Here is a 27,208-nt window from a genome sequence, read left to right as displayed (position 1 = left end):
TGACTGGTCAATGAGATTGGGGCTGGGATAAGAAGCCATGGGAATGGATAGGCAAGGGGACTGGGACAGGGCATGGAGCTAATGGTTAGGTAGAGACAAGATCAGGAAAGGTTGGAGAGGATGGGGCAGAAGGGGTCAAGCTTGGAGGAAATGGTAGTGTCTGTGCCCATTAGATCACTGTCTCCTCCGCAGCCTGGAATGGAAACCAAGATCTATGAGCTTCACCATTCCTCTGCTTTCAGCAAATATATATGAAACCTATGGGCAAAATGTCCCATACCCATCTAATGCTGGTCATTCAGTGCGCAGGATGGACCTTCTCTGGAAATAAATCAGGGTGGTATGGTAAAGGAGGCTCTTGTCTTTAGGATCCCTGCATCATTTGTTGCACAAATTGGAAGGGGTGTCATGAATGAGGCAGGAGACTGCTACAACAGACAGGAGGGCCTCATGGTAATAGAAGCTGAATGCTGCCCTGAAGAATTGGATTTTATCACTCCCTCTACCACATAGTTTCCATGTGATACTAGTCAGATCATTTCATTCAAACTTTTCACAGGTGGTCATTACTTAGGCACCCCTCATTTTCTGGCTGCCCAACTTGATACCCCTGGAGTCTAATTTACAGATGTACTGAGTACTCACAACTGCAACTAAAGGTAATGGGAGCTGGGCTTTGAGCATATAAAATGCTATGTAATCGTAAGTACTCTGAATAATTAGGCTGTAAGCATCTCATATTGGGCATCCAAAATTAGTGGATACTGTTGACCTTAATCTCGCTGTGCCTTAGGTCCTCAGCTGTAAAAAGAGGATAATACATTCTCATCTCACAGGGTTATTATGAAAATAAAATTAATTAATGACTGGGAAGCACTCAGATATTACAGTGATGAGCACCATAGAAAAGCCCATGAAGAAATTAAGAATTTTTTTTTCAGAACAGGATTTGGGTAGTGTGCAGTAAGACCTAGGACCCTAGGACCAAACGCTGAACAATGAGGAGAAAACAAAATATTGAGGAGCTGCTCATTAAGTGAGCAACCTCCTTGCTGTGCATGGATTGAGACAGAGGTCCTATGGAAAAAATAATATGTGATCATATATAATTAAATACTTTATCATAATGTTATGCACAAGGGGGCCAGATTAGGGTTCCACAGGCAATCTTAATTCTGGCATTTCCTAACTTCTACTTGCCTGACTTTTCAAATCTTAATAATGTTCTATTAACTTTTGAGTGTGTGTTTAATATTCATAACATCATTTTCAGATACTTTTATAGGTCCAATGAATCTGACTACAGTATATTACTTACCGTACAGCCCCTAGAAGCTTTATATGGAGAATGCTGTACAATGTAAATGATTGGCAAGTACTATATGGAAATAATACAGTTTGCAGCTGTGGGAGACTGCTTGTCTTATCAGCAAACCTGAACCGAAGGAACAAATCCTTTTTCTGCATGAAATTCACTTTACAAGTTTTGTTTTCTTGTTTTTATCTGAAATGGATGATAGAAACATTTTGCTTCCAAATCTAGCTGCCCACTTGCCTGTCACCCCTTCCTTTTGTTATGTTCACCAGTTTTTCTATTCCTCCTGTGTCAGCCAAAGCTTTGGCATTTTCCATGTTTTTACTGGTGACCTCATGCAAAGCACAGCAGATTGCTGCTACAGTCTCATCAGACAATATGCTTGGGCCATTGCCTCCTGGAAGGCGATTCACCAGATCTCGCATAGCGTATTTACCTACAAAAATCCATAAACCAAGTTAGGAAATGCACTTTGCAATTTACATTTGAAACATAAGCACTCTGACAAGAAATATATGTCTAAAAGCAACAATGAGGAAAGTAGAATAAAAAATCAACACTAAGTGGAAAACTGAAATAATTCAGATTGCACACAGAGGCAAGAGACACTGTAATGTAATTTGCTAAATGAAAAATACATTGCGTTTTTCTTCTGGATTAGGAAAAGACTGATAAAAAATATTATGGCCATGTGCCAATGTACACAGACATACACTGATCTGTGAGCTTATTTATTTTAGTTAAGGATGTTTAGCAGAGTTGTTTTATAGCAAGAGAGAAGCAATGTTACAAAAAGATTACTTAAGCATCTTTCAAACAACTTAAATTTTATAGAAATGTGTAAGACGTTACACTTGTGCATATTCCAGTCTTCTTTAGACAGGACTTGAATTGATAGGTGATTATTGCATGATCACATTTCATTGTTTCTGATTGTGATAGTTTAAAAAAAAGTTGAATAAAGGAATAAAAGGTTGAGAAAATATTGGAACTTGCTATCACTTACCCTTTCCCCTAATTCAAGTTGTGCCTTAGTTGCTGACAGATACTATGATTATTTGAAACTCTTTATGCCTTTAGATGGACACAAACCACCACTTGACCAGAAAATAGCACAAATGAAACTGTTTAACAATGTTTATGTACACTATCTGTTAACGCATCCATATAGGAAGAGATGCAATAAAGAATTTGGCTAAATAAAGTGGGATAGAAGGCACAACTTGGCCTTAATACTGGATAGTTTAGAAATAGGAATTATTGATCAGAAGTGGAATTGCTACAGGAAAAATGACATTATTTCTCATCACTGGGGGAGCAGTGGGCTCATACTGAGATTTCCTTTTAGAGAGGTGTGCAGAAGCCTTTCTGTAGTTTTGGAGGTATTACCAGACATTCTGTTCACCTCATTTATCACCCATAAAAGATTAGATCTCAGCTCTTTCAGATTTCAATTACCAACTGACAAACAGGAATAATCACTTTGCAAACAAAGGAAATTAACTAAAGCTAAAGTAAATATTATTTTTATTGAAGACATATATTTATATATAATGGTGAATAATGGGATAAATTGTACATACAGGTATTAACTTTGTGTTTGCATAATGTGTCAGGGGAGAAATTCTGATCCTTAACCACAAAAGAAATGCTACTGAAAGTAACTTCTTTTTAAGCATACTAGAACTGCAATATTTTTTAAAACCAGACAACCTGGAATATATTGATACTGTGACTCCACCTGCCTTTGAGGGAGCTAACCAAAAGGTGAAGTGGTGGCACCTTTGGTGTAGTACCTGCTAGGGTGTGGAATTCAATCTACCTTGACATTTGCTAGAGTGTTTATATCTCCACATTTAAAAACAAACAGATTTTTCCTCAAGGCTTTTATTTAAAAAAAAAAAACCAACCACCTATATATAAAACTTTATTATTTCCATAATTAGACACTTTCTCCTCTTTCCTTGGTTGGATCTTTCATCTGTTTATCTTATCTATCTACTTTTTGGAAGATTTTGATTATTATATTGTTTGTAGATATGTGCAAAACATTAGGTACACACATTTTCCAACCACAACAGGTCTATTTTAAATTGAAACTTAATTAATTTTTGCAAATATGTTTTTCAGAGCAAAAACATGCCAAACCTCATTTTTGTTAAATATTTCTTCACATACAAATTTAGGAAATGCAGAGTTACGTAAGACAAAGTTGGCAAAAGTATATTGCAAAATTCCAGAAACAAAAATTGTAACCCTCTCTGTATTTCTAATGTTATTTTGATTTTATTTATTTAGATTGGAAAAAAAATCAAACTCTGGGGTCTACATACAAGACTTAAAATTCCCAGTAGAATAATTATATTAGTCCAGTTAAATCTGGGTATGTCTATTTTGCAAAAAAGATCCGTGGCAGCGAGTCTCAGAGCCCAGGTCATCTGATTCGGGCTTGTGCTATGGGGCCAAAAATAGCAGACTAAATGTTTAGGCTTGAGCCTGAACTCTGAGACCTGGCAAGAAAGGCGGGTCTCAGAGCCCCGGCTCCAGTCCAAGTCTGTCAATCTACATTGCTGCTTTTAGCCCATTGTGTGAGCCACATAAGCCTCAGTCAGTTAACCTGAGCTCTGAGACTTGGGCCACAGGTCTTTTTTTGCAGTATAGATGTACCCTCCATTGCCACTAACCCCACTATCATAGTCAAAACTACACAAAAACAATTATCACATACCAATCAATAATTCCACCCCCTTCTCAAATTTCTGTGGAAAACTAGATCGGTTTTGCAGCATGTCTTGAGGCTTAACAAATCCAGGCTCTGGTAGACAGAAGAGAGGGCCCATTCCAGAGTTGAGCAGCCTCAGGAAAAATACTTTGCCAGTATCTCTCTTTCATACATTTAGAGAGGTCCAGCTGGGTATTATCAGGATGCTGCAGACACTGTAGCACCCATCTTTTTACTGCCTTGTTCGCCTCATAGAAATTGAGAAAGAGAGGGGAAAGAATAGAACCCTGCCTTACCTCCAGTTTCAGGGTGCATAAATGATAGCCCACAACCACCTGCTGGTGCTCCAATGTAAAAAGGAGTAAAAACACTTAAAAGGGGCTCCCATCTACTCCTGCCAAAACTTAGAGCCTGTTAATGCCTTATGATCAGCTGTATAGTATGATCAACTATATTTGACTGAAGACAATGTATAGGTCTAACAAAATCAACACAAACTCTATTTGTTCACCAACAGAAGATCACTGACCAATGCAGCTATTGTAGTTTCCATCCCATGCCTGGATATACATAGACCCCTAGACTGATCTATGAATCTGAAGACTGTTAATATTACCAAAGCTGCTTCACCAACATCTTCCTCAATAATCTTTACCTAAATCACAAAGCAGTGAGTATTGATCTATAGTTGGCAAGATCATTTTTATGATCATAAAATTATTGCACATCACCCAGACTACTCAGGATGGAGAAGCTTTATAAATAAAATTATTATAAAACTGTACTTGCAGTAGCATTTACATTTCTGAGCATGAACTGTACCTCTATTTGTACAAGTAACACTGGCCTAATTACCACACTAGTCTAAAAACAAAGCCAGAAAGACATTTTTTCCTGTTCAAAAATTAAGATTTTCTGCATCATGACAAATGTTGATAGAGTTAATTTAGACTAGAACAGTCAAGGGTGAGGCATTGCAGCATATGCTGTTCCACTTCCCGTGATTGGTATTGCAAGGTTTCGTATCTAGGGCAGGATAAGTGCTTATATTTCAGCAGAAAAGTATATAAGATGAGAAAGGCACAGGTTGGAGGTGAAGAGAGTTCATCATTAGTTTAGAAAAGGGAAATAATTAATGAATTAACTCTAGAAGAACAGCCCTGTCAATTACATATATATGTATACTTAGACTTGGAGCTGGTTTCTGGTGGAAACACTTATTATGGCAGGAGAAACAAAACAAAACAAATCTGATATTGTCAGAATAAAGCATTTATTTGTGTGTTGAGACCTGAACTGTTAAATCCCTTTATGATACAGGATCCAGTAGCCCTTTGAGAAGCTTACTAGTTAGCGTCAAGAAAGGGGAGTGGTATTTCTCATCATGTTTTACAATGAAACTTCTTGTATGATTCAGTTTGAATTCAAGCAACTTCTTTTTGCTGTAAGGGGACTGGCTGCACAGGTTGACTAAAGACAAACAAATAAGACAATGTTGCTCCAAAAAGCTATTTCTGCCAAGAAGATTAAAATGTATGTGACTCTAATGATGTGATATGATTGATACACAACTAGCTCACATGGTGTATTCTCATCCTAAAATAAGTTTTCTTCAAGCACTGAAGGAAGGATTGCGTTGTGCTGTTATCCCTGCATACTTAAGCATAGTTACATATACTTACCAATAAGCTCCTTATTGCGAACATCTAAAGCCATATTCCTTAAGGCAGTTGCCACAGAAGAAACAACTCTATCATTATCCATTCTCAGAAGTTCCACAAGGATTGGAAGCCCTTTTTCTTTTCTGACAGCAGCTCGAATATATGCTGCAAACTATTACACAAAACTCAATTACTTACACACCTACCATATTAAAACAGCACCAATATTATCTTTTACTGTATTACAATTCATACATGTTTTAGTGGGAAAGTTCCAAAGGCAGACACAAGAAGTGGGTGCCCAGTTCCCATTACTTGGCACTGGGAGTTAGGCCTCTGTGCCACTGAAATTGTTCTCCTTGTAGAAGAATGTTTAAATATATGAATTAATAAAAGAAATGTACTGACAAAGGAGGTTAAATCTATTAGAGAGGGAATAGTATTTCAGGAAAAAGATTGATTAAAAATGTCAGTCACAAAAGCTTGAAAATCCCAAATGATATCTGTCAGCTATTTTTGTATAGCAAAGAAAGCAATGAATATTTTTATTTCTATGACAAATACATAAAAGTGATTAAAAAGAGATGTCATGTGGTGCCTTTGCAATGCACCATACATAAGGGCCAGAAGCAGGAGTGCACAATTGGAATATAGCAGCAAATAATAAAAATTATGCCCTGCTCTTGTTAATAACCAATTAGGTATCAACTACCATCATTTACTGTAATACCCATGTTCTGATACTTGGGAAGAGGTGGTACTTGCATCTATTATTTTGTACATTTTTTAGTTGGCTTTGGTCTTTTTGGCAGTCATTTTCCACCACAATTCAGTGTTCAAAGTTTTTTTTGGCACACGTATTCAGTGGGAAAAACCTACAAGTTTTCATTTTTTTTTCTAAATAGTGGTAACTGATTTTAATGCCATTCCCAATAAGCCACCCATTTTCTGCTGCTAGCTCTTCATTGCCTTTCACTATGAAAGTGAAAAGGAGTGGAATGGAGAGGACTGTAAGGAAATTGAGACCAAGAGAAGTGTATAAAGTTTTCTCTTTCTCACCTTTACCAATGTTTTTCCCCTCACATACTTTATTTGTAAATTTATTTAAAAATGAAAACCAGAAGAACTTTACATTATGACAACTACAAATACTATTAATGAAATAATGGCTGTGGTACAGTTGGAGATTTAAGCCAACGCCCAGCAATCTTGAGCTCCTGAATGCCAGACCCAGGTCTGCCATTAACACCATAAGTGGTTTTCGACAAATTGTTTAACCTCTCCCCCTCGGATTATACTTCTGTAAAACGACAATAGTATTTGCTTATCTATTTCATAAAACAGTTGTGATTATTAGACTATTTTGTAAGTGTTTAACATAAAGGGCTACAAAAATACAAAATATTGAACTGTATGTTGTTGTTTCTCTAGACAAAAGAATACCAAGAACAAATAGGATATGAAAATAATAATAAGATAATAAAAAATAATAAGAATGGAATCTCCCTAAATTAATCTTAATTCCAAGTATGTGTGCCCACATCACAAAGACATCTTGAAATTTGGCACGTTTGGTTCTGTGTTCAGACAGGAATTACGGAACTGCCGGGGTGTCTGAATGCACTGTGCTTGACTCTAGCTTATGCTTTGACATTTCCTTTGCTTTGCTAAACGGAGGGCAGGCAAGTCTTAAGGAAGTGATGCATTTGGTGCAGGATGCTGAGGATCCTCCATTTCCATTGACTTCAATGTGAGTTTAGGAAAATATCCACCTCAGAGGAGCCACTGAGCATATCTCAGGACTTTGGGTTTCATGGAGAAACACAGGAGGGGTGCACTGTAGGACCACTAATAACACTGATTAACGGAGAAACACGATATGCACTTTAGGAAATGGCATATTCTACCCTGCTCAGATGTCATGACGTTGTTAAAGGGGAACACTTAGTTGAAGTACAAGTGTAGTAGAAGAAGTGGAAATTCATTTGCCACAGGATTATGGGATGGGTTTAATACAATACCTTCCAGTTGCCTGCGGAAAGATTCTGGAGAGATCCTGCAGAGCCCTCTAAAGTAGCTGGGTTGGAGCTTTCTGCTAGAAGTGTTAGATAGGGTTTTACTACAGATGGGTGCCACAGCATTTCCACACCCTTAGGAGACTTTGAAAATCCCGGTATAGGGCCAACTCCATCCCACTGAGAAAGAAAAACACGTTAGCTGTAAGTATATTAGTTTAAGCAAAATTGAAATCAAATGTTTATATCATAATTTTAAAAAGTGGATATAGTCACCATATTACTGGGTATGGTCAGTTTTCTCCTGGACACAGTATTTTACTATTGGAAAAACAATACTTGATGTTTTTATAATAGAAGAAAAATACAAACCTGATCTTCTGGTGAAGTTCGTTTTTTCTTCTTCTTTTTTTTCCCCCAGCAGCTTGGCTCTGAATCTTTGCTGGGTGATTCTTTCCCTAACAAGTCATCCAATTCATTTATACCCAGCAGACGTGCCTGAGGTACCTCCAATTCTAGGCGATAGGACAAGTTTCTCAGTGTGCACACACAGTTCTCCACTGTCTGGAACCCAAAGTATGGAGATATCCTGTAATTAATATACTTTCACAAATGGTGAAACAGCATATAAAACAAATCAAGTACAGGTGAAAATATTTTTGGAGCACAGGATTGGGGAACAAGAACTCCCAAATTCCAATTGTCAGTCTCACAATGGCTCTCTCTATGGCTCTGGGTAAATTATAGTCTCTCTGCTTGTTTTCTCAACTATAAAACTGGAGATAATAGGGGTCTACCTCACAGGGGTGGTATGAGGATTAATTAAGCATTTATTAAAAAGAGTTTTGAAGATAAAAAGCATGGTAAGTGCAAATTATTATTCCCCCTCCCCCCCCAAAGAATGGGTGCTTCATCGTGAGAATTAAACACACAGAATAAATAAATGTGTGTTCCACAACAGAATTTGATTTTGTGCATAAATAAATGTAGCGGTGGAAAAGGTTTTGTAAAAATAAGTAGAGCTCAAGAGTTTTGTGGCTGACTTGCACTATCCAAAACAAAAACGGCACATCAGACAACTAGTCTGATACCTAGAAATTACTTAGTTAAAATAAGCACACACCTTGCTGTCATAATCTGATGTGTTCACACATGTATGGATCACATATAGCAAAGAATCAACCAGCCCTTCACAAGACCTCATCTGCTTCCTTGCCTCTTCTCCTGCAGAGCTTAGATTCCTAAAGTGTTAAAATGCAATGCAAGAATATCAATCAATATACTGTATATTTATGTATGGTATTCAGAGTCATACATATATACAAGTAATGGTCTAATCAAATCATTTGCAGAAGGAAAATCTTTTTATACAGTCCGTTGATAATATAATTTTTTTTAAAGTAGTCTCATGTACTGCACATGGCCCCTGAATTCCCTGTCATTTTTTGTGGTTTTATGTTTTCCTATTTTTAAAAGTGCTTTTTTTTCTTATTGCTGTTTGAAACACTCACTTAAACAAGAGAGGAAACAGTGAAACTGACTATACATAAAGTGTCAAATGCAGAAGATAAATGGATTAAAAAAAATAGAAAAAACATATTTGTCTCTAATTGCTTTCATTTATAGTAATCTCAGATATTACTTGTAACAATAGCAGGTAAAAAAAGTTCATTCAATAGAACAATTTTTAACTTGATAGTGTCCATTTAATTTATATACATTGTTTGCTGTCAGTAATGTTTAAAAATTCAATCTAACAAAGCACTCCTAGTTTTCTTACTTAGGTTTTTCATTAAAAATAAATGCCTCTAAAATTTATTTTTCATCAAAATTAAGTTTTAGATTTTATATAATCTTATTAGTGATGTGAACAGTATCACATGATTTTTGTAGAGATGGCTTTACTCAAGTTAATTCAAGGTTTGAAAGAATAAGTTTAATAGACAGTACCTTCAGTATCAAGACAGTGGTGATTAATATGGAAAAGATTAGCTATGAGCACAAAAACAGTAGAAGCTTAATCCTTACCAAGTAGCAGCATTAATACATTCATAAAATATTACCTCTGAGCTCCTAAGTTTATGCTCTTTTCCTACTAATTGGCATGCGAGGAAGAACTAAAAGGGTTAAAAAGGATGTAACAACTATATTATTTAAGAAATTGCCATTTAAAAGGAATTTGAATACATTGTTGTATAACTTGATTACTGTGTTAACAGAGATCTTGAATAGGGTGATTTACCTCAGGCATCCTGTAGTATTGCGCAGAACTAGAGAAGTCTGGAATTTAATTTTATGATCATCGTCAAAGGAAGAATTATTCCATCCAGAATGTGGAACTATCACAGTGTTAGTTAGTGTTGATAGAGCATCTCGAATGATTGTCATCTTTACTGCATCACATGAGGACAAGTTCCAGAGAACTCCTAAAAAGGGAATTCCATTGTACGATTTAATGTCAGAAGATAACTGGTAACTTTGATTACAGTGAACAAATATAAACCAATAGTAACCACATAATATCTATCTCCTTAAACAAAGGGGAAAATTAATTTACCTATATACAACCAAAAGAAATATAGTGGATTAATTCTGTAATGCAACCTTTATTCTCCACATATGACCAACAGGTGGTCTGCAAAGTTGCCCTTAAAAGATTTATTTTACAGGTTGGGGAGACAAAGTGGTTCCTAAACTGTGGGATATGTTTTCTTCAACATTCCTCAGTCTGGTTGATCCATCAGGGAGCATACCTGTAATTTCAGATCAGCAGTGTACAAATTAAACTTCCTGATGGAACAGAAAGAACATGTGATTATTATCACAATGGACCTAATGTTTGGTAAGCGGGTGGGTCCCTGGGGTGGGTGGGGGGGATGAGCGCGAGAGAGCAGGTGCACAAGTGAATGTAATATACTTCTCACATCAAGGAAAAAAAGAACCTTAGAGAAACTCCCTTTATTGATCTGATGGGGTACAAAAGAAAGATTCACTGAGGAGGACAGAGCCCTGTTTGTGTTACCTGACAGGAGAGGGAAAATTCCCCATCACATTCTAGAAGCCAGGAGGAAGATTCTCCTGTGCTTCTCTAGTAACAATATAGAGATACCCAGAACCCCAACTTAGTTGCCAAATATTCCTACATGCTCCCCGGAGATAAATACCACAATCCTGACACTTGTACCTCCAACTGCTAAACCCTTACACATCTCAACAACCAACCAAACTAGCAACTCCTCTCAGACAAAAATCTTCCCAGCACTCCCCACAAAATTACAAGCACCAACTCACAGTTCTTCAATTTGAGAGAAAAAGAGAGAGAGAGAGAGAGAGAAGCAGAAAATGCTGTAAAGTTGGCAGAGGATGAGAAAGATCAGTGGTGGCCAACTGTGTGGAAAATTAACTTAATACTAGGGTTCTAAGTCAAGTGGCATGCTGCATATATTCGCTAGTCTTCAGATGCCATCTTGCGTGCAGAATCTAAGTTTTCAATTTTTAAAAAGTGAATCTGAGAAGTAAACTGATCTCAGCTCACCTTAAGATGTTAACTCTGAAACTCAGTGATGATAACTTAAATGTCAACATTAACTATTTCACTACTGACCAGAGCATGTAAGAAAAGAGAAAATCACATTACAAAGGTCCGTACAATTTACTGTGAATGACATCTCATTTTGGAGTCATGAATGAATACTGCTTAGGAGATACTACCACTTTTCTTTTTTGCTACAGTCATGAAAGAACTAAGCCCAAAGAGCCCAGCAGACTCCATGGGTGTATCTGAACCCAATGGGAGAAGCCAAGCCCCAGGAGTTCAGCAGAGCATACATGATGTAATTTTGATCATCTTCACAATACACTGTGAGTGTGTCTCATTTTGTGTCTCAAATACATGGACCTTTGAAGAATATAATTTCTCCACCTGCTCTGATATCCCGTATTTGACTCCTGGCTAATACTTGCATTTTGTATGGTAGGTAAATATGTATGCAAGTTAGGTGCTCCTCTGCTTTTAGCAACATGCCAATACAACCTTTACTATTTCAAAAGCTGACTGTCACTACTCAGGGTTAAATTTAAATAATCATAGACACAGGAGTAAATCCACTTATTACTGTTCATAAAGACAAACACTTGGAATCAGATTTGCCAAATTCCATTCAGTATAAAAATAATTTACAGTAGAAGTTTTAAAATTGTATTTAAGCTTAGGTCATGTGTATTTGTTTTAGAACACAATTTACAGCCAACATTATTTAAGATGCAATGTTCTGGTCAACTCCACTTCATCGGAGATGACTTATTGATTGGGACAGAAGTCTTACGTTGCTTTAATTTCTGCTATTTGAAAAGAAATGGTCAGTCTGTACTCAAACAAATGAAAGACTTTTTTGGGGGTTAGACTCTATACAAAAGACATGCAGATAGCAACTTTATCATCAGGAAGAATGCTCCAAAAGTTGCATATCTAGTACCAAACTTTACCATAGAAAACAAAGAATCAAAACATACTAGATACAATTTAACAAACAATTTCCTGGCATCAAAGAGAACTGGAAAGAAACCAGTGATTTATTCCTTCCCCTCTTTAGCAAGGTTATATGTAGCTGAAATAATATTCTGCTGTACTAAGCACTTTGTTGGTGCTGCTGTAGTGGTTACACTCTACCAGCACTATATGAAAAATAATCATAAGAAAAAGCATTAGGAAGAGGCTGATCAATTCTACTTATCCCTTTGCAGTGAAAAAAATTCTGGGGACAGCTAATGAAATTAATAATATCTGTGCACTCACTACCTCATTTAAAAAGTAATAAACCACATCCCCTCCATCTTCACTGAAGGGGTGACACTTGATGGGTCATGAAAAATGCTATTAAGAAAATAGTAAACAGAAAAGACATCCACCCTAAGGGACAACAAGACAGATGAGAAGGCAGAGAATACAAGAGTGATATCCTTTCATAATAGCAATACAACAAACAAGATAAAGTACATGCTGTTAGATTCTAATATGGCACAGACCCTTTTAATAGCAACAGCAATTACTTTAAATCATTTCAAGACAAAAGTTTTAAGAAAGAAGGAGAGTAAAGTTTGTTCTTGTTACCAATACTATTTTGCACTTTTCTTATTCCTTTCACTGTCAAAGTTTTACAGCTATTATAATCCTTACAGTACCCTCTTGAAAGAGGCAAGAATTACCAACCCCAGTTTTCAAGGAGTAAAGGTGGTGAGGGACTCATACAGGGCAATTCAGGTTAAAATTTTCAAAAGTGGTTTCTGATTTTGGGTGACCAATTTGAGACCCCATGCACTTGATTTTCAGGAATGCTGAGATCCATAACTCCAGCTGAATGCTGCTGGCCACCCAAAAATTGAGAGGCAGAAAAATTTTGAAGCTTTTAAATTAAGTGTCTTTCCCAAGGCTGCAGAGCAATTCAGTGCAGCAGGAGCAGAGTAGAAATAAATTACTAGCCCTGTTTTCAAATCATTAGATTATATTCCTCCTCCTCCTGAGTAAAGTAAATTAGGGTGACAGGCATGCTACAGTAGAGAACAAAAAGGCTTAGAAACAAACAACTTTAGCCTAAACTTTCTCCCCAAAATAGGCAGTTCCCAGGGTTTGCCCTTGAGGACCTTTGCTGTCACAGCTTTTGTTGGTGCTAACAAGATCCACTTATTATGTGTGTCAACAGAAATTATTTTAGTTTTTATCCCTATCCAGGATCCGATAGCTTGCCACCCTGCTACAGACATATAGTTTATAAAAAACTAAACCAAATCTGAAACCAAATCTAAGGAACGACAAATTTATACACACACATTTGCGATCAGTTGGACTGATATAGTTTAGTAAATAATTTAAGCAGTATTTAGTCTACTGCATTTCTATCATAATTTTTTCTCCCACCAGGAAACACAGCTTGAAAATTCATCTAACTTCTCAGTTAGTATTCATCCTTCACTGGATGTATTTTTAATTTACTTTACATGTATCATATTTCACTACTTATAGAGCAGAATAGCAGTGTACAAACCTCCAGAGAAAGTTATTAAACGGCATTTCCTCAATAGACCATTACAACTACTATTATAAATGACATGATTAATTTTTCAGTTTGACCAAACCCTTAAAACATTGTTAATTCTCCCTTCATTATTCAAACATTTCTGGCCACAGAGAAATGTGACAGAGCAAAACCTTCGGGCATGCAGCAAAGCCCATCTTTTTCAAGGCAGTTGAGTTGGGGTGAGTGAAGGCAGATATATTTATGGGCAGTCCTCTGTTTTATGTTGTGATTTTCAATTATGAGATACCCAGTTGGGGCACTGGATGCATTCGTACACTGGCTTCCCGTTGAACAATTGAGATTTTTCGAAAGCTTCTAATTCAGCAAATTTGAGTGGATTTTCACAGGAATGGCAAAAGGCAGATCCCTGAAACAAAAGCCACACCCTCTGCCAAATTTAAGGTTCCTGCTCCAAAGCACGGTAGTGCTAGAACTTCTCAAAAAAACAAACAAAAAACCAAAAAAAAGGTTGCCGGCATTTTTTAACACGAGAAAAACTTATGTTTCTCTACCCTTGTTCTCGGAAATGGCTGAACAGTTTTGGCTGAAATTAAGCCTGAGGCAGACACCCCAGCACGGGACATTTCAGCCAAAATGGTTAAAATTTGACTAAGTTATAAGCAACTGAAAATAGGATCTTATAATTGGATGTACTGGGTTAACCTCATAATAGACATTTCTACCAGTCTCACCTGTGATGCACACATTAAGTTAATATTCATGTGAAACTGCAGACTAAGACAACAAATTGCACTTATGTACCTTGGACAGCCTTACCTGAACTCTGCATGAATCCCTCTCCATCACTCGGTCTAAAGTTGTTTCTACATGTAGGGTGGCATGTAGAGTAGAGAGAGTGCACGGGTATAAATATCAGTGTAGATGGTGAGGCATGTCTTAGGTGAGTGGAGTATCCTATATGCCTGAATCCTAGGGTATGTACCGTACACAGCTCTCTACACGACCAAGCAGTGCCTTCCATGTCTACACTACTAATTTTTAGCAGTGCGGAATCCCACTGCCTCTCCGCTGCTGGCGTCTTTCTTCACCACAGGGAAAGGCTCTGAGAAGGGGTAGGCAGCAGGAAAAAACTCTGGAGTGGGGAGCTGCTGGCACCTTTTTCCACTGCCTCCCCCACTAAAGCCTTTCACTGCAGGATGTAGCTTCCTGTGTAATGCTTGTACTCTACATGCTACCACATGTGTAGACATAGCTTAATATTCCTCTAAATGTGGAATTTCACCCCCAAAATTTCACTGCTCTGAAATGCTGGCTGGGCAACATTCACTTCTGCAGTGGTGACAAGATCAAAGTCCAATATCTCTATAATGGTTATTGGGTTAGCTGGATCTGTGTCCCTTTTGAAAGCTTAGGACTTGTCTACACTTAAAAGGCTGCAGCTGCGCTGCTGTAGCTCTTTGGTATAGACACCTACACCGATGGGAGGCTTTCCCCTGTTGGTGTAGGTAATCCACCTCCCCAAGAGGCAGAAGAATTCTTCTGTTGACCTAGCGCTGGTTTACACTAGGGGTTAGGTCAGTATAGCTACATCTCTCGGGTGTGGATTTTTCACATCCCTGAGAGACATAGCTATACCAAAGTAAATTCTTAGGGTAGACCAGGCCTTAGTCATCCCTCTTCCAGTGGTATAAAGCTTTCATCTCTAACTCTTTAGAGTTACAAGATGTTGAAGGGTGTGGGGGCTGCTCTGAATTAATCTATAAATACTGTATGTTTGATATGATTTTCTAAGGCCTTGTCTTCACTGATAAAAATGGTGGGTTTTTTTTAATCTCTAGGTAAATAACATGCATGATCTAGGCTGAGGTAAAAACACACTGACCAGACACTTAAGTTTTACTGCAAGGTAAACATACATATGCTCCCTTCCAGGGTTGACCTCACAAAGATTAACTTGCAGTAAAACTATGTTCCAGTTGGGAGAAGAAATTGATGATTGAGCCTGGTATTTTCTTCTATGTGGTTTTGTTTATTTACAAGGAATGTACAAAGTCCTGCTGCTCCAAATGCAGGAGGAACCAGAAACAAAAGGAGTAGTTTCTTAGTTTACAAGCCCAAGCTTCTTTCAGCCAGCAATCCCCACCCAGACCCTTTCTCTAGGTATCTCTCAGGACCACATTTGGCCTATAGGTTGCTGTTTGGCTTTCTTGCTCTGCCTTTGAGTCTCTCAACTCGCTTCTCAACTGTCAGTGCAGCTGTCATTCTGGTGTCCCTGTGCTGGAGGGCAAGGGCAACCTTGGCAAACAGATCCCGGAATATGGCCTTTCACATCCAAAAGTTCTGCAGCCACTGTTTATTGTCCCAAACCTGCATTACAATGTGATCCCATCAGTCATGGGCCCAGAAGAGACTCCCCAGCATCTGAAACTGCTCCATGAATGCCACCAATAACCTTGAATTGTTTTTCACTGTGTCTCTTAGCACCCTGTGTTGGAAGAAATCATTTCCCCACATTGTGTGGTTTTACCTGTAGGTCTGCAAATATAGGAGGATTGTGCATCCTGTATTTGCAACTTTCATGAGAATAATCCAGAGGTCTGCAGGCTCCATGCTTCTGTCAGATGGTGGACAGCAAAAAGTGCCACGCAGATTTGTGGGATTTTTTAAAAAGGCACAAAAATTATGGGATATGGATGGCATTATGGGATGGAGAAGGTTGCATGCTGGGAACTTGACCCCTAGCTTCAAGAGACCCCAGGGCAAGTCATTTCTATCCCACAACACATTGCAAAAATTTCCCAAAAGGCACTACGATGGACACCACTGGCACACCTACCTGTGGTGCACTGCCCTTTACACTAACAGTAGAAAAGTGCAGCTGATCCTGTTCACCTACCTATTTAAGTAGCTAAACCCCAGCTGCTAGGGTGTAAATACTTCCCTGCTACTCCCAGTCTTTCCCTGTCTCTCTGGGATTCTGAAGAGAGGGGCACTATTGGGAGGAAGGAAAGAGGTGCTATGACAGTGGGAGAGTCCAAGTGGAGAGGCAGGGAAAGCTCATGGTGTGGGGATGAGGCCATAGAAATGAAGCCAGAGGACTCCCCATGTCACAGTGTGGCTAGGTCTTGGATTACCTCAATCTGGCCCTGGGCTGTTGGAGTAAGGAGTCAGTCTCCTCCTGCCTTGTCCATATTTGAGCTACTGAAGTACTGTGGGAGGTATGCCTTCAGTTTGTGGAGTCTGAACTGTTCTTGAAGTCAGAAGAGGAGTAGGGGGCAAAAAGTAGAGACAGAAAGGAAAAAAAAAATAAAAAAGAATCAGATTTAGAGAACTCAACAAAACAGTGAAATACAGAGTATAAAGGAGAGGTCAAGTCTCAGCATTGGTAGCAGTGGGGAATTTAAGACAAGTAATGGAGCTGTAATGGAAGAAATTCATTATTGTGAAGAAATGAAGGAGAGATTCAGGAAAATGGGGAAGCCAGTAAAGTGGAACAGAAAAATAGAATCTCAGAATATTTCCCTTAGTTACATCAACAGCAGCCCTCTGTTAAATACCAAAAATATATAAAATGCAATATGAAAAGCAACAAAAAATAGCATTTTTCTATTTAGATATCAAATGGTGTGTCCTTCTCATCCCCTATCAAATTAATGCTTAGCAAGATGTATATGCCCGCAGTCTCCCTCTTTCACCCTGGTCTTACACAGTGAAAAAAAAATTACATTTCTGTACCCAATTTGTGCTTGTTTTAAAATACAGTTAATGAAATATAGTAAGTTCATGAACTTTTGAACTGGTTTTAAACACGTGCTAATATCTTTGTATTCTGTGTAGTTAAGAAAAGGATGACGTGTTGAGTGAGCACAGTAAGGTTTGGACCACAGTAACAAAATTACCTGTTGCGGACACTGAATTTGCAGCAACAGGCATAGCTGCACACAGTTTAACTGCAAGTGTAACCATGTAAAAAAATATATATATATATAGCACCATTTTGACAACTTTAGACTACAGGTTTTAACCATAATTTCTAAAATGGTGTGAACACACTTTATCCTTCGCTATACTTGCAAGGACAAAATGTGTTCAGCAATCTGTTGTCAGCAACAGATTTTTTTGTACAGGAGGTAAAATTTAACTGTATTATTTATCATTTACACATTTTTAGCCTTGTTTATACTAGGAAAATTACCTATTGCTGACAAAAGGTACCTGTAGTAGTTGCAATCTGAATCAGTTTTTAGTGATTTAAATACAAACGCAGACCAAAAGAAGCTGATACCAGCACAGTTTCAGAAACCATCGCTGAAACCTAAAACCTAAGTTTCGTAGTGCAGTCAAGGCTTATGACAAATGTAGAAAAAAATCTTCAAGGTTTTTCTGTTCCTTTTAAAATGTATATATATTTAAAACTACAGGTATGTTGGAGAGCTGATTTGTTTTAAAGGCAACCGGCAAAGGACTGATTAAATATGGGCATGTGCCCTTTTGTCTTCTTTATGGTGTAATAAGAATGTCAGAGGGTGTTTTAATTTTCCCCCTTTTGTTTATTTTTTGGAAATATACAGAATGTCAACTCCTGTCTTCCTTTGTTTTGTCTTCCTCCAGTGCTTGAAGACTACAAAATGCATGGAGTCTTGTCTGCCATATTATTGGCGGAAGTTTACAACCATTGAAGCTTTCACAGTGATAATGGCATGAATGGATAATGGATGAAAACTCTAGTGTAGATGAAGTTTCTGCAAACACCATGTGGTCTAATCCTGCTCAGAGCAGATCTCAACAGCAAGCGAATGATATGAGCTACAGGAGCCTTTTCTGCACTAGAACGTCCATTGTTATGGTCATTGGCAGAGCTGCAGTGGTGTTAGCAACAACTGGATTTTTTTGCCAAAATTTTGCTACTGTAGCCTCAAAGGGTGTATATCATTAGGCCCACTGAACAACGAAGACAGGATGGCTTAGAGCAATGGTTCTCAACCCGTGGCCCAATCAGCACACGGCTGCAGCCCATGTGACATCGACTGGGTCATACAGGTAGTATTGGATGCGGCCCACATAACACATTGTGGGAGGCATATGTGGCCCACAATGGTAAATAGGTTGAAAAACACTGATTTAGAGACTGGATTTGGGCATTTCTATCTGAAATGAAGACTGACAAATCTTGAGATTGTGTAGGCAGAAGTCTAGAACAGGACAGAAAAAATCCACATAGAGTTTCTCAGGGAGAACCTGCAGAAAAACTCCCTTTGTCTCCAACTGGAAAGAAATAGGCAGACAGCTCTTCTAGGATACTAGCCAAGCAGTTGAGCAAAACTACAATGGATCAGAGTCTGGAAGAAATCTGATTATACACTTGGAACTGATCATGTTCCTTTCCTGGTATGTGAAGAGGAGGCCCCCCGACTCCCCCAACACATGATATGAGATTTTCACCCACAGAAAAGAAGCAGAAAGTGTCAATCCTGGGCCAGCAGAAAGAGGTCTGCTTATTGGGACTCTCCCCAACAGGATGAAAAGGATCCTCTAGATCAAAGGAACTTCCTGCAAGAAGAAGACGAGAACTAATGAAACTCCTCATTCTGGGATGTAAAACTAAAGTGAGAGGATGATGATGACTACACAGAGGAGCAAGGAAACTGGGAAAGGAGGGTCCTTATGGGATTCAATGTTCTAATATCACATTACCTTTCTGGAGGTTTAGAGACCTTTGTAAGGGAAGGTCTGTCAGTTAAATACAAAGACAACTTTGAGATCCCAATTATGGTGTCGCATGTGGCATGAGCTGACAGTGGAAACATACATGGATCTTTCTGTGTAGAGATACAAGAAGAGACTCTGAGGATGATTCAGCTCAAAAGAATGTAAGCAAAAGGATGAAAACCCTCCAACGACTTACATAAAGGGCTTTTGAAACAAAGGTAAGATGGCAATTACTGTGACCTCAAACCTTGTGCAATGAAACCTACTTTCTCTTGGAAACGTCACTACATCTATGATAATACAGGAAGATAAGGCCTTGGCATCAACCACGAGGAATGGAAAAATGGGCATTTCCAGAACATGGAACAGTGGCTAAGGGGCTATGAACACTTGTTCCCATTTCTCAGAAGCCACATCCTGGATGACAGAGTTCAGCACTGAAGCCACTGAGGGGAGTTTGTAAGAGGGAGAAAGAATAAAATCAGCATGTCTCAGGAAAGGTCGCATTGCCAATGCCAACACTGCTCCTGGCTCCTCCACCTGCATCTGTGTTCAGACAGAAAAACTGACCATGGATACCTCTACTCAGGTCTTGCTGAGGATTTGCAGAGACCTGTGGCCTGCATTTCCTCATCATAGAAATCCTGGGTGGGGGCACCATCAAGTGAGAGAGTTGTCTACTGGTAGAATCTCTCAGAAAACAGGTGGGAGAGCTACAGAAGGAGGTGGCTAGACTGAGCACATGAGAAATTCACTGAAAGCATTCATAAGGAGAACTCCAAGGCTGAGGAAGTACTCCAGCTGGAGGGGACTGTAGTAGCACTATCGGGGAGAAGGAAACGGTTCCTTCACAGGGAAGAGGCTGGCTGCTGGTTACTTCTGGCAGCGGGCAGTGCTTTACTTCTGCTCTCAACCCACCGTCCATAGAGAGAAAAAAATGGTATACTGCCCTGGCAATGTGAGATGAGGAATCTTTCCCAATGGGGGAGGAGTAGGAGAAGCCATGTACTATCAGTGCTGGGAGCATTATGGCCACCACTCTCAAGAAGAAACAAAGGGTGGTGATGGTGATGATCGATGACTCCCTTCTAAGGATAACATAGGGATCCAGTGCTGGCCTGACCTGGCATCCTAGGAAGTGTGCTGCCTGCCAAAAGTCTATATCTGACACATTATGGAAGGATTGGTGAGGATCATCCATCCCCATGCTGCTCATCCATGTGGGTACGAACGATACTGCGAAGTCTGACCCTGATCAGATCAGAAGTGACTACAGGTCTCTGGGAATGAGGGTGAAGAAGTTGGGGGCGCAGGTGGTGTTCTCATCTATCCTTCCAGTCAAGGGTAAGGTCCCAGCCAGAGATAGACACATCCTGGAGGTGAATGCATGGTTGCACAGATGATGTCACCAGGAGTCCAAAACATGGAAACCTGGGTGAAGGATCCGAATCTGAGTGGCAATCATAACAGGGACAAAGAAGAGACAAGATGGAACACAGAGGGGAAATCTAATGAACATCTTAGATGTCTGTATACTAATGCAAGACGTATGGGGAATAAACAGGAAGAACTAGAAATATTAGTGAATAATCACAATTACAACATAGTTGGCATCACAGAAACTTGGTGGTAGAATTCACTTGACTGGAATATTGGTATAGAAGAGCACAGATTGTTCAGGAAGAACAGGCCGAGAAAAGAGGGAGATGGCATTGCCTTGCTGTAGCAGGGTGGTTACCCCGGTCCTGCCCTTAAGACAGCCCTGGGAGAGGGCTGTTGCAGGGGGAAGCAGCTACTAGGCTGATTGGGGGAGCAGCCGCAGCTGGGCCACGCCCCAATCAGGCCACAGCTGGCCGGTATAAAAAGGCTGTGAGCCAGAGGCCAAAAGGAGTCTCTCTCCAGGCTGGCAATTCCCCAGGCTGCAGAGCCTGGTCCAAAGCCCATAGCGGGGGTGCTCCGGAGGCTGACGGGAGCAGGGCCTGGCTGTCTGCAGAGAAGGTACTGAGGGTGGAGCAGTGCTGGGGAAGGGCAAGGTACTGAGGGTGGAGCAGTGCTGGGGAGCTCCAGCCTAGCAGAGCACCAGGCTGAAGGAAGGGCCCACTAGAGGGTACTAGGGCTGCAGAGGGGCAGCTCCGCTATAGGTGGAGGCAGCAGGTCCAACCCCCCCTTGCCTATGATGAGTGGCTTTTACACTGCAGTCTGCCCCAGGGAGTGGGGGGCTTGGTGATGACTGGCAGTAGCCCAGACTGAGGCAAGGTGGGGATTAGAGGGTTGGGGGGTTTCCCAGAGAGGGGAGACCCATAGAGACTGGTGGGGTATTGCCAGGGGGCAAGCCCCAGGGTAACGGGGCACCGGGGTCCGGGAGGGAGACGGGGCCAGCTACAAGCGGGACACCGGCCTGCAGAGGGGGCCCAGGCTGGAAAAGAGCTAATTCCCTGAGACAACCAGCAGGAGGTGCCGCAGGGGTGAGTCCCACACCTTTACACTTGCATATTAAAGATGTATACACTTGCACTGAGGTTGAGATAGAAGTGGGAGGCAGACGTGTTGAAAGTCTCTGGGTAAAGGTAAAAGGGGTAAAACCAAGGGGTTATTACAGACCACCTATCAAGGAAGAAGAGGTGGATGAGGCTTTTATTAAACAACTAACAAAATCACCCAAAACACAGGACTTGGTGGTGATGGGGGACTTCAAACTAGCTAGACATCTGCTGGAAAAATAATATAGCAGGGCGCAGATTATCCAACAAATTCTTGGAATATACTGGAGACGTTTTATTACAGAAAGTGGAAAAAGCAACTAGGGGAGAGAATATTCTAGATTTGATAACAACAAATAGAGAGGAACTGGTTGAGAATTTCAAAGTGGAAGGCAGTTTGAGCGAAAGTGATCATGAAATGATAGAGATAATGATTCTAAGGAATGGTAGGAGGGAAAACAGCAAAATATAGACAATGGACTTCAAGACGGCAGACTTTAGCAAAATCAAAGAATTGGTAGATGAGTAAGTTAAGTAAAGCTAAGGGAAAAAAGAGTTCAGGAGAGTGGACAGTTTTCTGAGATTTTAATTGGGACAGAAGAGCAAATTATCCCAACGTGTAGGAAAGAGAGGAAGTCTGGTAAGAGACCACCCTGGCTACACCAGGAAAAAAAAATGGAAACCACCAAATTATGAAGGCTGAATATTAAAAAAACAACACAAGCATATAGAGACAAAATTAGAAAGGCCATGGCACACCATGAGATTGAACTAGGTTGGGACGTAAAGGGCAACAAGAAAACATTTTACAAATACATGAGAAGCAAGAGGAATACCAAGGACAGGGCAGGCCCATTACTCGATGAGAAGGGAAAGACAACAACAGAATATGCAGCCATGGCCAAAGTATTAAATGTCTTTTTGGTTTCAGTTTTCACCAAAAATGTTAGTGATTGGATGGCTAACTTAGTGAAAATCAATGTAAAAGGGTTGGATCTGAAGCTCAAATAGAAAAAGAAAGAATTACTTAAACAAGTTACGTGTCTTCAAGTTGACCGGTCCTGATGAAATAAATCCCAGAATACCTATGGAAGAAGGCTAAAAAGATCTCTGAGCCATTAATAATTATTTTTGAGACTCATGGAGGATGGGACAGATCCCAGAGGACTGGAAAAGGGCAAATATATTCCCTATCTATAAAAAAGGGAATAAGGACAGCACAAGGAATTATAGACCAATCGGCTTAATTTTGGTACCCAGAAAGATAATGGAGTAAATAATCAAGCAATCTATTTGTAAGCACCTAAAAGAAAATAAGGTGATAAAGTAACAGTCAACATGGATTTGTCAAGCACAAATCATGTCAAACCAACCTAATATCTAGGTCCCTACCAAATTCACAGTGCAGTTTGGTTAATTTCATGGTCATAGGATTTTAAAAATAGTAAATTTCCTGATTTCAGCTATTTAATTCTGAAATTTCACAGTGTTGTCATTGTAGGGGTCCTGACCCAAAAAGGAGTTGGGGGGGGGGGCGCAAGGTTATTGTAGAGGGGGTGCAGTACTGCTACCCTTACTTCTGCGCTGCTGCTGGCGGTGACACTGCCTTCAGAGCTGAGCAGCTGGAGAGTGGCAGCTGCTGACTCAGGGCCCAGCTCTGAAGGCAGAGCCACTGCCAGCACAGCACAGAAGTAAGGATGGCATGGTACGATATTCCCACCTTACTTCTGCACTGCTGCCTGCAGAGCTGGGCCCTCAGTCAGCAGCTGCCACTCTCTGGCCACCCAGCTCTGAAGGCAGCAGCACAGAAGTAAGAGTGCATGGTATGGTATTGCTACCCTTACTTCTGCGCTGCTGCTAGTGAGGCGCTGCCTTCAGAGCTAGGCGCCCAGCCAACAGTCGCCATTCTCCGGCCACTGAGCTCTGAAGGCAGTGCAGAAATAAGGGAGGCAATACTGCAACCACCCCCTTGCAACTCCCTTTTGGGCAGGACCCCCAATTTGAGAAATGCTGGTCTCCCCTGTGAAATCTGTATAGGATAGGGCAAAAGCACACAAAAGACCAGATTTCATGGTCAGTGACGTGTTTTTCATGCCGTGAATTTGGTAGGACCCTACTAATATCCTTCTCTGACAAAATAAGAAGTCTTGTGAATAGGGAGAAGCAGTAGAGGTGATATTTCTTGATTTTAATAATGCTTTTGATACTGTCTGACATGACCTTCTCATAAACAAACTAGAGAAATATAGCCTAGTTGAACTTACTATAAGGCGTGTGCACAAGTGTTTGGAAAAGCATATTCAGAGAGTAGTTATCAATGGTTCATAATCAACCTGGAAGGGCATGTCTAATGGGCTCCCACAAGGATCTGTCCTGGGTCTGGTTCTATTCAATATCTTCATAAATGATTTGGACAATGGTATAGGGAGTACACTTATAAATTTGTAGAGGATACCAAGCTGGGAATGGTTGCAAGCACTTTGGAGGACAGGATTAGAATTCAAAATGATCTTGACAAACTGGAAAAATGGTCTGAAATTCAATAAGGACAAAGGCAAAGTACTATACTTAGGAAGGAATATTTAATTGCACAAATACAAAATGGGAAATGACTAATTAGGAAGGACTATGGCAGAAAAGGATCTGGGGGCTATAGTGGTTCTCATGCTAAACATGAGCCAACAATGTAATACTGTTGCAAAAAAAGCAAACATCATTCTGGGATGTATTAGCAGGAGTGCTGTAAGCAAGCCATGAGAAGTAATTCTTCCATTGTACTCAGCTTTAATAAGGCCTCAACTGGAATACCAAGTCCAGTTCTGGGCACCACATTTCAGGAAAGATGTGGACAAACTACAGAAAATCCAGAAGAAAGCAATAAAAATAATTCAAGGTCTAGAAAACATGACCTACTAGGAAAGATTGAAATATTGGGTTTGTTTAGTCTGGAGAAGGGGGATATGATAACGGTCTTCAAGTATATAAAAGGTTGTTATAAAGAGGAGGGTGATAAATTTTTTATCCTTAACCATGGATGACAGGACAAGATGAAATGGGCTTAAATTGCAGCAAGGGATATTTACGTTAGACCGTAGGAAAAACAAATTACCTAGGGAGATTGTGGAATCTCCGTCATTGGAGGTATTTAAGAACAGGTTAGACAAATGTCAGTGATGGTTTAGATCAGAGGTCGGCAACCTTTCAGAAGCGGTGTGCCGAGTCTTCATTTATTCACTCTAATTTAAGGTTTCGCGTGCCAGTAATACGTTTTAACGGTTTTAGAAGGTCTCTTTCTATAAGTCTATAATATATAACTAAACTATTGTTGTATGTAAAGTAAATAAGGTTTTTAAAATGTTTAAGAAGCTTCATTTAAAATTAAATAAAAATGCAGAGCCCCCCCGGACTGGTGGCTAGGACCCAGGAAGTGTGAGTGCCACTGAAAATCACATGTGCCATAGGTTGCCTACCCCTGGTTTAGATAATACTTAGTCCTGCCTCAGTGCAGGGGGCTGGACTAGATGATCTATCTTCCAATCCTACATTTCTATGATTCTATAATTCTGCTGAATTCTTGAGGATTAAATATTGGCTGTCGAGTGTCTCCACTCATGTTATAATGTGCCTTGGGACGGGGAGGAGGACTATTTGGGCTTTTTGCAGGGGTCCGAATTTAGCTTAGAATCTTTAACGATAAAAGGAGAAAGGGAACGGATCCAGTCAGGGCCGGCACAACCCATTAGGCGACCTAGGCGGTTGCCTAGGGCGCTAACATTTGGGGGGTGGTGACCGTGGCGGCTGGATCTTCTGCCGCCTTTGTCGGGGGCGGCATTTTGGGGGCGGGACCTTCCGCCGCCTAGGGCGGCGGAAAAGCTGGTGGTGCTCCTGTCCATATATTACCATATTTCTCTAGTATGGTATGAGTCTGAAATGGATGTATTCACCATCAATTGCTCCCTGCAAAACTTCTTTGTAATTTATTAATTTCTATCTCAGATGTAATTAATAACATATTGTAATGTTCTATACACCATATTTGCATAAATAAAGGTAAATTACAGCTCTGTGGACATATGCTAGACAATACTACATCAGTGTTTAAAAGATGTCTAGATCCTATCATAGTTAATGAAGAAAGGCCCAGATATTTACTTCTAATAACATTCTCCAGGATTTCTCTGGATCACTCCTTTTCAAAAAGCAACATCTCCAACAAACACTGTTTTAAAAGCATAATGATTTCAGACAGTTTGATGTTTTCTCACTTGCAATCATCAGTCCTGGAAATGAAGGTTACTCAATTGTCTGGTAACAAATCAATGACATTTCTTCTGGGTTCAGTACTCTCCTGCTTTTCATCCATGCATTTAAGATACCTCAGACATGCACTTTACAATGTTACTGGGAATTCAGACATCAAGTAAAAATAAAATTGAAACCAAAAGTATCTTTTGATTTAAAAAAAATATTACCATAGCAATTGATAATTGTGAATTGTTAACAGAAAAATTCATTACGGTTCATAGATTTCTACCTAGTCTTAACTCTTTAAATATAATGAAGAATACACAAGAATGATCTCAAATGATAAGAAATGGTTCTGAGAGTTTTTACAAAATCTCTGGAAACACAATCAGGCCCTGCTTCTTTCAAAGGTAAAGATGCAACATAAAATGCAGGAATTTAACTGAATGGTCATGTACTTAAGAGAAGTGTGGGAGCTTTTTAACCTATGGTTTACTAAATTAGTTAGAAAATAAAGCATTCAGTGAAACCTAGTAACAAATTAGATGAGGAGACATAGTTTAAAAAAGTTATTTCAGTGATCCACAGTAGAATGATACGACTGTACAAGAATATTCATTCCTACTTTTTTTGATCTGTCAGGCATAGAAATTCAGAAAATAACACGACTGCTTTCCACAGTAGATGAATATTTCCACTCATTAACATTGAAGTAAATAGCCTGTCACATTTTAAAAGTTGTTTCCTAGTTATAGCTTGTAAGTTTTTCAAGACTATGACAGTTTCTTTGCGTGATTCGTCAACGCGTACCCCAGTGGGATCCTGATCCTGTTTGGACTGTCTGTGCACTATTGCATTAAAAATAGTAAATATTTTTTGAGGTTCTGTGGTACAATAATATACAATAATTTTGAGTGGTTGACAATCCGTTGAATCCTGACTGTTGAAGCCACTTGGAAACAATCACCTTTTCTGCATAGTAAGTAATTTTCCATTTACTTCAAGAACGGGTTTGACTTGATTTGG

At 39.6% G+C, this 27,208-nt stretch overlaps 1 protein-coding gene across 50 annotated transcripts in view; it reads right to left on the bottom strand.

The window, feature by feature from the left end:
* Positions 1-27,208, bottom strand: part of PKP4 (plakophilin 4) — a 210,137-nt gene that overhangs the window by 12,356 nt on the left and 170,573 nt on the right. For all 50 annotated transcript variants that reach the window (XM_065560571.1, XM_065560577.1, XM_065560542.1 and 47 more), the window contains 6 exons: positions 9,956-10,139; positions 8,837-8,954; positions 8,086-8,277; positions 7,720-7,893; positions 5,720-5,870; positions 1,556-1,751 (listed from right to left, as the gene is read on the bottom strand). In XM_065560571.1, coding sequence (XP_065416643.1) covers positions 1,556-1,751; positions 5,720-5,870; positions 7,720-7,893; positions 8,086-8,277; positions 8,837-8,954; positions 9,956-10,139 — 1,015 coding nt within the window. The remainder of the gene's footprint in view (positions 1-1,555; positions 1,752-5,719; positions 5,871-7,719; positions 7,894-8,085; positions 8,278-8,836; positions 8,955-9,955; positions 10,140-27,208) is intronic.

Source organism: Chrysemys picta, chromosome 11 (genome assembly GCF_011386835.1).
Source record: "Chrysemys picta bellii isolate R12L10 chromosome 11, ASM1138683v2, whole genome shotgun sequence".
Taxonomy (NCBI): Eukaryota; Metazoa; Chordata; order Testudines; family Emydidae; genus Chrysemys; species Chrysemys picta.
This window is presented reverse-complemented; position numbering and strand designations above follow the sequence as displayed.